This window comes from Plecotus auritus (genome assembly GCF_963455305.1).
Source record: "Plecotus auritus genome assembly, chromosome: 1".
In the NCBI taxonomy this organism is placed as follows: domain Eukaryota; kingdom Metazoa; phylum Chordata; class Mammalia; order Chiroptera; family Vespertilionidae; genus Plecotus; species Plecotus auritus.
Window position 1 is genome coordinate 13102551 of NC_137770.1, and position 12547 is coordinate 13115097.

At 36.0% G+C, this 12547-nt stretch overlaps 1 protein-coding gene across 2 annotated transcripts in view; it reads left to right on the forward strand.

Moving 5' to 3' along the window:
• Positions 1-12547, forward strand: part of PPP4R3A (protein phosphatase 4 regulatory subunit 3A) — a 38795-nt gene extending 26248 nt beyond the window's left edge. For both annotated transcript variants that reach the window (XM_080670822.1, XM_080670821.1), the window contains exons 9-15: positions 98-200; positions 2189-2347; positions 7495-7664; positions 8772-8914; positions 9574-9764; positions 10191-10417; positions 11828-12547. In XM_080670822.1, coding sequence (XP_080526948.1) covers positions 98-200; positions 2189-2347; positions 7495-7664; positions 8772-8914; positions 9574-9764; positions 10191-10417; positions 11828-11938 — 1104 coding nt within the window. In that variant the 3' untranslated portion in view covers positions 11939-12547. The remainder of the gene's footprint in view (positions 1-97; positions 201-2188; positions 2348-7494; positions 7665-8771; positions 8915-9573; positions 9765-10190; positions 10418-11827) is intronic.

Genomic DNA, 12547 nt, shown 5'->3' on the forward strand with positions numbered 1-12547 from the left:
AGCCACGCTGTTTTTCTGTTTATCATGCTAGTATATTTTTTATTGCTGATAGTAACCAATGCAGTTAAAGTTCATGGAAGTGTTTTTGGTTCCTTAGAAAACAGAAAAGACTGAATTTCTGGGTTTCTTCTACAAACACTGTATGCATGTCCTCACTGCTCCTTTACTGGCAAATACAACAGAAGACAAACCTAGCAAAGGTAAGATAATGCAGATTGCTAGTTCTTTGTTCTTGAATTCTGAAACTCATGGTGTTAACATAGAGGTCTAATGTATTTTCAAAAGAGGTGTTCAAAGTAAATTTCTTTAAAGTGTTACAATCACAGATAACAGGTCAAAGAAAAGAATAGAATTGCTTTTGGATTTTTAAATTTTATTTTAATGGGGGAGGGGGGCGCGGAGGGATTTATTGTTCCATTTATTTATGCCCTCATTGGTTGATTTTTGTCCCCGATCGAATCTGCAACCTTGATGTATTGTGACGATGCTCTAACCCAGTGGTCGGCAAACTCATTAGTCAACAGAGTGGCAAACTGCGGCTCGCGAGCTGCAGTTTGCCGACCACTGCTCTAACCAACTCTAGCTATCTGGCCAGGGTGCCTTCAGAATTTTAAAACAATTTTTTGTTAAAGCAGTATTTGTTTTTAGTTTGCATTTACATAGGTGAAATAAATAGAGGTAGCTATGAGAAAATTCATTTTAAGTTATTTACACTCCAGATGTGTAGTAGAACGAAGCTTGTACTTAATATTAAGCTATTTATATTTGCATTAAGGATGAATCCTCCTATATAATAAAAGGCTAATATGCAAATCGACCGGACAGCGGAACAACTGGTCGCTATCACGCGCAGTGACCACCAGGGGGCAGACGCTCAACGCAGGAGCTGCCCCCTGGTGGTCAGTGCGCTCCTATAGGCGGAGCGCCGCTCTGCTAGAAGCCAGGCTCAAGGCTGGTGAGCGCAGCAGCAGTGGCAGGAGCCTCTCCCACCTCCGAGGCAGCACTAGGGATGTCCAACTGACGGCTCCCCAGCGGGCCTAAGCCTTCAGTCGGACATCCCCCAAGGGCTCCCGGACTATGAGAGGGTGCAGGCCAGGCTGAGGGAGTCTTCCTCCTCCCCTGAGTGCACGAATTTCGTGCACTGGGCCTCTAGTCAAAACATGATTATTATTACTTCTGCATTTTATTCCTTTAGCTTTTAGCTTGTCTGTTTAATTTAGAAAGAAATTGTAGGTTCTTCATTGGGAAATTTCTTATTGAAGCTTTCAGAATAATTGTATTATTTTGTCATATGAATTATCAGTATAGAATATTTTAACTTACAGCACCATTTAGAAAATAAATGTCAAATTTACTTTTTTTTAATGACTTTGGAATCAAGTCTTGGAAACAAGATACACTCATTTCTCCTACCTACTTTATTCCTATTAAGTAAAGTTTGAGGCTTTTTTCCAGACCCACATGTTTAATTCATCAAGCATTTAAAGGCATGTGCTCTGTAATCTTTAGGGCAGGCATCCTCAAACTACGGCCCGCAGGCCACATGCGGCCAGCCGAGGACATTTATCCGGCCCGCCGGGGACATTTATCTGGCCCGCTGGGTGCCGCTGCCTGTCCTGCTTAGCAGCCGACTCGTCTCGGGCCCGCAGTGCACATAGGAATTTGTTCATAGTTGTTTTTTTAAACTATAGTCCAGCCCTCCAATGGTCTGAGGGACAGTGAACTGGCCCCCTGTTTAAAACGTTTGAGGACCCCTGCTTTAGGGGCTTAATTGGGGAATTGAAAAAAATTAGTAAAATACTTTCAGAGGCTTACTGCTTGGTGAGGAAGATAAGCCAATCATTGTAATTCAGTATGGATTCATTATGTATAATAAAGGAGGCACAGAACACGTTTGATTCATAGAAGCAGAGAGAGTAATTCCACCAAAGACTAGATGTGTCTGGCAGGACCTCCTATGCTATGCTGAGGGATGTGTTAAGCCGTGGTAGAGCATAAGTAAGAAAAAATGTAAAGCATCATTCTTAGCACATGGTAGGCATTCAATGAATTTTAGTTTCTTTTTCCTTAACTTTAAAATATTTGGGTTAATGGAAGGAATTTTACTTGATTGGAATTTAGGTTCTTATATTTGGGGGAGAAAAAGAAAATTAGCCATTAAATATAAATTGTATTTTGTTTATTTTAGATGATTTTCAGACTGCCCAGTTGTTGGCACTTGTATTGGAATTGTTAACGTTTTGTGTGGAGCACCATACCTATCACATAAAGAACTACATTATTAATAAGGACATCCTCCGGAGAGTGCTAGTGCTTATGGCCTCAAAGCATGCTTTCTTGGCATTATGTAAGTGTTGCTTCTGGTAGAATTACTTATCTGTATGTTATCATGTTGCTGGTATTTTTAGGTCTCATTGCCTAAGAAGAAATATGCACTGATTTCTGGTCAGGAGAGCTAATACTAAGTTACACTGATTATGTATTTGTGCCACATTCTGAGCAGCTGATTGTACTGACTTTCTTCTTTATCGTTACTATCCAGCAAAGGGTTAAAGTGTATCTGTAAAGTATATTTCCATAGAGTGTTATAGTCCATCATTGAGATGGCACCTGAGATCATTTTACCTCAGTTACCATTCTTTAAACTTAGCATTGCATTACTAATTACAAATTAGGCATTCTTCTTGTTATACTAGTCTCAAAATCATGAAGAAACATTTTCATAATTTGGAAAATTTATACCTAATAGAACTGAGTTCACAAAGCACATTCTTAAGTTACAGAAGGCCTAGCACAGATGTATACAGATGGTCCATTTTATAATTCCACAAATAATTTTTCTCCAGCTTTATTGCAATGTATTTGACATATAACATTGTGTTACCTCAGGTACTTTAGAGCAGGGTGGCAATTTTGGCGAAATCTGACCTGTGGTCTATTTTTGTACAACTGGCAAACTGAAAAATGGTTTTTATGTTTTTAAAGGGTTGTTAAAAAAAGATGAGAGACCATATGACCACACGTGGCTCACAAAGCCTAGAATATGTACTGTGTACACCTTTATGGAATGGTTTGTCAACTCCTTTAGAGCAACAGATAGTCTTTTAACAAGGTTGTTTATGGTTACACAGTTCTCTAAAATTGACTTCCACTGTGTTCTTAAAGACCCTACTTTATTGAAGTAAAAAACATGTTTTCTGTATTGGAAATAGGTTAATCCATTCTTGATCATATAGCTGCCAGTCTTCTTTGGTAGACCAGATTTAGGGGTACCCTAGTGACTCATTAAGAGACATCTGCTGGTAACTAACATGCTTTTTGGTGTTTATAGGTAAGTTTGGTTGTTTTGTTGTTATTGTTTAAAGGCATCATAGTCATACACATATACCCATTTTTGCTTTTTTTTTTTTACATCATTTAAAATCTTTTTCCTTGATTTTTAAAAACTTCCTTCAATTATAAAAACATATAAAGAATGCTTCTGGTGTTGATTTGTTTTATCAACATTTTATCTTTTATCTATTAGAAATAGGTTTCCTTCTAAAAAATTCATTAAACTTTCTATCAGGATAACAGTTGTTACACTTGACAGTTTTTCAGGCCTGTATACACATTGCAGTATGTACTGAGAATACATCTGGACAAAGTGTATTTTTCAGTTTTCAGATATTTAGTACAACTACTTTCTGTTAATTATCCAGAACCTTTGATATTACCTTAGTGATCGTTTTTTCCAGCCAGAAGTAATAGTATTGGTGGCATTAACCTAGACTGCTAAGGGCAGCAAAAAAATAAATTCATTATTTTGGTTCTGTCCTGCTTTTGCATATGTTTATGAGCTTATTAGCACATGTGAAATAAGGGCTTTTAAATTATGTGCATTTTCCTTATCACAGCAAAAGTGAGCCCCAAGGCCCAAGTTGAGAGGGAGTTTATAGTGAATGCTTCTTTGAATTATGTCCACCATAGAAGGTTTTGTTTGAATGTGGGGAGTTTGTGAGCAGGTGGGAGGGAATGGAACAACTGAATAAATAATAAGTTAATCAGTTTATTTCAATAAATTTAATAAATACTACCATTATTTCATTGATTCTAAGGCAGCGGTCGCCATCTTTCGGACCACACGGACCACCAGTGGTCCACAGACCACCGGTTGGCGACCGCTGTTCTAAGGTATATATTTGTATGCATTTATCATTTCTCAAGTTAAGGTAAGTCTTAACAGTTAATAGCATGATCTGTAGCTCTGTTTGTTCATTTTGTTTTCTTAGTAGTAGAAAAGAAAGAGTTTTGCAATCAATGGCATCTTCGATTTGAAGAAGTATGATATATACCTGGAACTAGGAAAATGAAGATGATTATGACCTGTACTCGGTTTATTAGGAGGAGATGGTCTATAAAAATCAAAACATCATCATAAGCACTATATTGTGATGTGTTTAGTGGAAATGGTTTATTCTACATGAATAAGGCAGATCAGGGAAATTTTGACAAGAGTTCAATTGAGTTTCTATTAGTCATGGGGGGAGAATGACATTCTTGTTTGAACATGCTGTTAAGATGTGCAAATGTGGCAAAGTGTGGTGTGTGAGTGTTTTGGGGTAGGTGGAACACAAATCCCATAGGACAGTTGCAGGAAAGGTCTCTTCAGTTCTCCATCTCATTTGGCTTGCAGTATTGCAAAGAAAATGTCTCATAATTTAGTGAGAACTATGAAGAGAATCATTATAATTAATGAAAGTTTATCTTTTAGGAAATGTAAGCATGCCAGATAAATCTTAGTTATGTTTTATTATTAATATTTTCCAAATGAAGTTATCATTAAACCTAACCCTCAAATTATTCTCAGTGTGGCTGTCTTCCCAGTACTGAGAATATAAGTAGCTTCTGAAAGAAGATGCAAGTCAGTAGGAATGAGCTCTTTAGGACTGGCTTTGCAGTATACAGGAGTTTTTATCAAGGATTTCTAAAAGAGCTAAATAAAATTTGAGATGATTTAAGGTATTGGTCTTCTGAGAAAGGAGTACATTAAAATGCTAGGCATAGTTTTGTAAGGGATGGTTTTGTAAGTAAATTTAGATGCATACTTGTAAGGACAAAATATAAATGAATGGTTAAGTGTAAACAATTTGGGGGACTTTTCATTTTTTATATCTGCTGCTGCTTAATTAGTATACTTTTATCATATTTAAAGACAACTAATCAAGTCTGTAGCTGAGAACAGCAATACTTTCAAATATAGGTTAGAGATATGTATACACACACTCTAGTAATAGCTGTCTTATTTCTTGGCCTTTTCAGGATTCTTGGATCTTACATTGTAGCTTTCTAGCTCATACTTTTATGTTGTCTGTATTTTTGTTGAAAATATGGAAATATGTAAGAGTAATGAGATAATTTTGTTGGAGGTGCTTTTATTCAGCTATCATTTAATTATACAGGAGGCATAAAGTCTCAAACTTATTACATGAAATCTCATGTTGTATAAGGTAAAGATGGATTACTTGTTTTAGAGATGATTGAAACTAAGCACAAAAGATTCCTGGCCTGTTAATAATGAAGGCTAGAGGTGAGAGTGGAAGTAGAGTGCACTTTACATTGAAAATCCTATGGTTATGTCAATTTGACATATCCCAAAAGCTTTCCCTAAAACCCCGTTGAGCAACTTGACTTCTCAGAACTCACTGGTAAATTTTTGAAAGCAATTTTTTATTTAACAGCAAAAAATAGTGATTGGATATTTTCGATGCAGGTTTCTTTTTGGGGAAAGGTTTGCATGTAAACAACACAGGTTTTGATAAAAATAAATGAGGGCAAATGGAAATGAGGAGCAAAACAAAAAGACCATTAGAACTACCTTCTATCTATATCAGCAGTTTCTGAGCAGAACTGCTCTTTAAGAAATGGTGGTGCTATCTGCAGACCCTTAGTCTTAGTGAATTCTAGGAAGGGAGCTGCTTTTCACTTACCTAGGAACTGCATGCAGACCACAGGGTTCAGCTAGTGTGTGTTATGGTAGGACACAAGTCTCCACAAGGCCTGCAAAGTTGGAGTACCAATTCTTAGTAGCTCTTGCCTCAATTACTAAAAGCTTAAAATTTGGCCTTAGTAGCATAAGCTCTAAAGTATTGATTTTTATTGTCACAAATGGAACTGCCTCACTAAGTTCATTTGTCTAGTAATATTAAAAGAAAAACCAAACTCTAAAACCATTGTTTTGGGAAAATAAACCCTTGTTCTGGTTTGACTTAAAACACAGAAGGATGCCTCTTATTGTATAAAATGTCTTATTTCACCATGCTTATGTATTTGAAAATATTCATTAGTTTAAAAAATAAAATGCAATTGCTATTATATAAACTTCTTTGAAATTCCCTGCCCAGAGTGTCTCTTTAGAAAGAAACACTCTTAAAGTTGGATTGTTAAGGCAGTTTATAATCAACTGTACCTGATTGGGCATTCACTTGTGCACCTCTTTTCTGCCAACGAAAGAAAAATTGAGCTGCTTTACTCCTCTGCCTTCCCACCCAGAAACCGTGTCAGCATGGTTGCCTGGCTACCTGCTCATGAAGGACTTGATTAATAACAAATTGGCAATTTAACGAGCCACTTCCATGATCTCCAAAGAAACCAAAATACAAACACAATATTTAATCTTGCCAACCGAAGACGATGTGACTGCATGAAGTGAGTATGCTTTTTTGAACTGTTTACAATAACTGGGGCATTAACTTACTGATAATTCCATTTAGGTAAAGAGGGCTTTGTTGAAGTCTAGCTGTCTGCGTATATTTGGATCTTGACGAATGGTGACTTAACTCCCCATACCTCAAGATGTAAATATACCTTTTAATCTGTAAGTTAAAGCCTAATTAATTGTAAAAAAGGAAAACTATGAAAAAAATTTAAAAAGCATACTCGCTGCAATAAGCATAGAGGACCACATTTTAAAAACAACATCCTCAATTCTAAAATATAGGAAGGCAAATTTTGGGTCATGCAGATTTTTGTGGTTTTATAGCATTTCTATAAGCACACCCACAAATAAACCAATGCAACCATGTATTCTGATGCAAAATAATAAAGTGTCCAAAAATAATGGTCAAATTATACCAGTGGATTGCCCTAATAAAACAATGGTTTTTCTGTTGTTTTGATGGTATATATAAAAGGATATATTTAGATTCTCATCTTAAGTAGTATGATAGGTTAATTCATTCATTAGCCCTATCTTAGCTCCTGTGTCAGCTGTAAAGTACATTTTAGTCATTAGTAACTTCCAGAATTTTTCTGGCTCTCTAAGACTTGTGTTCTATGATGACACACACTACTCTTAGAATACCTTTTTCTGATAACCCTTTTTATCTTTAGGTTCTGGAAGCAGTAACATCACTGCACGAAGAATTTTATTTATTAGACAGTTTTTTGGTTTTTTTTGTAAGTCTAAAATATGGAAGTGTGGTATATAATTTGAATAATGCCTCTTCATTTCAGGTGCTCTTCGTTTTAAGAGAAAGATTATTGGATTAAAAGATGAGTTTTACAACCGCTACATAATGAAAAGTTTTTTGTTTGAACCAGTAGTCAAAGCATTTCTCAACAATGGATCCCGCTACAATCTGATGAACTCTGCCATAATAGAGATGTTTGAATTTATTAGAGTGGTAGGTTCTGTACTTTTTTAGTTAGGGTTTGGTTTTAATTATTGAGGAACTTTAATCTGCATTATTGGTACTTTGGCTTGAGATTATTTCATTTGAAGGTAATTTTTTAAAAGAAAATGTGTGTTACCAAAAGCTTGTGAGAGAGATTCAATTCAAACTAATAAAAACCAAAATAATCTCTCTCCGCAGCTATGATTCCTTTTTGTAGGAAAGTTTGAAAACTGCTTTAATACTGTCACGGTAATCATTTTTAAGAGAGTAACATTACAGTGGATTATTATTTGGATGTGTTTTTGTTTAACTTTCTTGACTTTCTCCTACATATATCTTTTATTTTTTTTCTAAACTTTTGTCTATTTTTTAATATGTTTTTATTGATTTTAGAGCGAGAGAGGAATGGAAAGGGAGAGAGAGAAATATCGATTGGCTGCCTCCTGCTTGGCCCCTACTGGGGACCAAGGCCGCAACCTGGGCATGTGCCCTGACCAGGAATTGAACTGGCAACCTTTTGGTGCATGGGACGACACTCAGTCAACTGAGCCACACTGGCCAGGGCTCTCCCATATATTTCTAAAGAGCAATTTCATAACAAACTCTTGATTCTTTAATAATATATTAGGTTAGTGCTTCTCAAATATTGGTGTGTGTTAGAGTTATCTGTGGCATGCTTTTTAAAAAATTATGGTAAAGTGTATATATATATATAATATAAAATTTGCCATTTTAACCATTTCTAAGTATATAATTCAATGGCATTAAGTGTGTTCACATTGTTGTGCAACCATTACCACCATCCACCTCCAGCATTTTAGTATGATTTAAAATACGCCCAGATCCTACCCCAGATATACTGAGTAGGAATCATCTAGGAATGGTACCTGGGCTAAATTTACTTTGGAAAGACCCACAGATAATGCTGAGGTACACCAAAAATTGGGAACTACTGAAATACCCAATATGGTGTGCCCATTTTCATTGTTTGATGATCTCTAAAATAGTATAATAATTTTATGAAGTTAAACTATTTTGAGTGGGTTTGTCAGTTCACGACAAGGAAGTCATGTCTTCCTAAAATAGCATTTCATCTCATTTTTTATTTTTTTATAGGAAGATATAAAATCATTGACTGCTCATGTCATTGAAAATTACTGGAAAGCACTGGAAGATGTAGATTATGTACAGACATTTAAAGGATTAAAATTGAGATTTGAACAACAAAGAGAAAGGCAAGATAATCCCAAACTTGACAGGTAAGTCACCTCGTATTTGAACCCTTTCATTCAGTGACAAGTGGTAGGGCAGAGGCTCTTATTTTGCTTGTGTTTTGCTCTTTGGTTTGGCAGGGGAGGAGGAAACAGCAGCTAGTGACCAGAAGTGGTAGTGTTCTAGATAATGGTCAGTGTAAGTGTTTTCCTGAAGGGGTAGGTGGATTTGATCTGTGGGCTCTTCCTCAAGCATATATCAAGCTAGAAAATGAAAAAGAAAAGCCTCACTTATGTAGCATTGAGGCTTCTGTGTCCAGACAATCAAAATATTATCTTACTTGCTTTGAATTACTTTAAAGTTACAAATTATTTTAAGAAATCTTGTACATTTTCCTAAATACCTGAATTCACATACTTATACTGTATTTTAAAATTCATAAATTATGACTTAATTCCTAATGTTACGTTTAATAACTGATCTGTAGTAGTATAATTTTGATAATAGGAAGTTTGATTCCACTAGTTAATACTAGATATGGCAGTGTATTTTTAAATTACACGTTGGGTGAAATCTGTTTTTGTCTTTATTGTATAAATCTGTTTTATCCCATTTATCTATTAAGGCTATATCTAATTCAGACATTACTTGAATATCTAGTGAAGTCTTTCTGAGTCTGTTTACTCTATCTTCTCTTTACTCATAGTATGCGATCCATTTTGAGGAATCATAGATACCGAAGAGATGCCAGAACACTTGAAGATGAAGAGGAGATGTGGTTCAACACAGATGAAGATGACATGGAAGATGGAGAAGCTGTAGTGTCTCCATCTGACAAAGCTAAAAATGATGATGATATTATGGATCCAATAAGTAAATTCATGGAAAGGAAGAAATGTATGTTGAAAAGATGAACAAGGAGAAATGAAGTCTTTCTCACCCTAAGTTTATTCTTATTTTGTGACACTATGATTAGTATTTGATTTGTATGTATGGAAACGTAGATTTTAAAGATGTTGCTTGTAAGAGTGAATTAATCTGTTGTGAAAGCATAAACTAAATTTTCTTAATTTTACTTCAGTAAGGAGAAAATATTTCAGAAAGGGTAGAACCACTGAATATGATACTGAAGGTTTCATTCCTTGTCAGTAATAAAAATTCAGTGGTAATGGTGTTTAGTATTTTGCTAAATAAGTTTTGTTCAGAGATTGATCTTCAGTGTTTCTCCCTAGCAGAGGAGTAAACTGTTTTAGTGTCTCCTCATTTGGGGGATTTTTAAAGATGAGTATGTTTGACAACTACTGACAACATTCTTATTTTTAGTAAAAGAAAGTGAGGAAAAGGAGGTACTTCTGAAAACAAATCTTTCCGGCCGGCAGAGCCCGAGTTTCAAGCTTTCCCTCTCTAGTGGGACAAAGTCTAACCTCACCAGCCAGTCACCTGCAACAAACCTGCCTGGATCCCCAGGGTCGCCTGGATCCCCAGGATCTCCAGGATCTCCTGGATCTGTCCCTAAAAATACGTCTCAGACGGCAGCTATTACTACCAAGGTACACTTTTGACTCCCAGGCCTATCTACTTTAAGCTTCCTCAACAATAATTTTTGTGACAATTGCTTGCTTTTGGAACTGATTTAAATTTGTGAACTAGAGAATCATTCTCCTATCATCACTTGAACTTACCTAAAGTTGAGAATTTTCTGAACGTTTTTTGTGACCAATACAGGAGTCTGAATATATTCTAATTTTGGTTATTTGCATTTTAGAACCTCAGGTTCAGATTTGTATGTGTCAAAACATTTACAGGAATTTAAAAGTTTTAAGTTAATTTTTTTATTTTAAAATTTTAAATACTTTTATTGATTTCAGAGACGAATGGAGAGGGAGGGAGAGAGAGATAGAAACAATGATTAGAGAGAGTCATTAATCAGCTGCCTCCTGCACACCCCACACTGGGGATTGAGCCTGCAACCCAGGCCTGTGCTCTGACCGGGAATCGAACCCTGAACTCCTCTTGGTTCATAGGTCGATGCTCAACCACTGAGCCACGCCGGTTGGGCTTAAGTTATTTTTTTTTTTACCAACTTTCCCAATTAATACCAAGATAAAGACTTTGTGGGGAAAAGATAATCTAAATATCTAGACACTCCTAACTTTATTTTGTCAAGCAAGGTTTATAAAAAGGAGTAAACCATCTATTATTAGTAACATTTCATTTTAAAAAAAAGGATCAAAATTTTAACACCAAAAATGTAGGAAAGACATTCTCACAATGAATATCAATTCTTTTGGCTGCTTTATGCTGCTCTAGATTAGCATAACAGACTGGCATTTGGGATTCATTGATCTAAATCAGAAATATAATGCCCATCAACACATGATCATCCCCCTGATGTGAGCAGGAGACCCCTCTAAGGGCTAAAAGTGAATGTGAGAAATGCTGAGATGAAGGGATAGGCTCCAGGCAAGAACTGTTTGAATCTCACCACACATCCTCCATCTAAATAAAGTGAGCTACAGTTGTTTCTGGTGCACAGGTCTCTGTGAAGTCCAGATGAAATGATGGGGAGGAGTCAGAGCAGAATTACTTTCCTAATGTTTGATAGTCTGTGAACATCATTTCTAGTGGTCTGTTTAATCTTTTGTAGATTATTTTGACATACTATATAAATGTTGCTTAAAAAATGTTTATGCATTGTTAACCTTAACATTTTAAATTTAGTCATTAATGTTTTTATCTCCTGGATGATTTACTAGGATTATAAACTGCTAAAAATTTTGTTTTACTCTGGAAAATTTGGGAAATATATAAAAATAATGAATTTTCAGTTATATATAATCTCACTACCCAGAAATAACCATGGTTGTATATTGAGATGGGGGTGGGGTTCTATGTCCTTTACCCAAATGTAAAAGATGTTGAAAATATGTTTTCTTTAAATAATCCTTGTTTTTGAACAGGGAGGCCTCGTGGGTCTGGTAGATTATCCTGATGATGATGAGGATGATGATGAAGATGAAGACAAGGAAGACATGCTACCATTGTCAAAGAAAGCAAAGTTTGAGTCATAATAATGGCAACTGCCTACAATCAGTACCTGTTGAAAAAAAACTGGTTCTTCTACCCCTATCCCCTACAAAATTCACAACAAAGCAGTGGTCTCTTGTGAATGACTGACAGATCAGCCTCGCACACTTGACCTCTGCTCATCAAGTGCCAATTCAATGGAGCAGAAGGAGGGGATATTACACATTAGGGGAGAGACGCAAGCCTTGAGCTCTCCAGCTTGGACCACACATTGCCCTTTTCTCAGGGAAGGAAATGGAAACATAAAGCCAACAGGGCAGGGGTTTTGTAAGTGGAATTCTGGATTGACTGGTCAGTTGCTACAATCAGAATATGCTTTGTCGGACCATGTTTGGGACTCAGAAGAATAGGCTTTTCAGCCATAATTCTTCACTAGTTAAGAATGCCAGCAGTTTCTTTGTATAAAGAGACCTGCCTTTAAAACCATACATTCTGAACATTTTAGTCAAGCTACAACAGGTTTGGAAAACCTATGGGGGAGGGGCGAATATAAAATTTCCTCTTTTTTATCTGTTCCCTTTGCCCTTCGAACTGCAGATTTTTTTAAAAGTGGGGATTTGTCCCTACTTGATTAAAGATTGAGTGGAATTCTA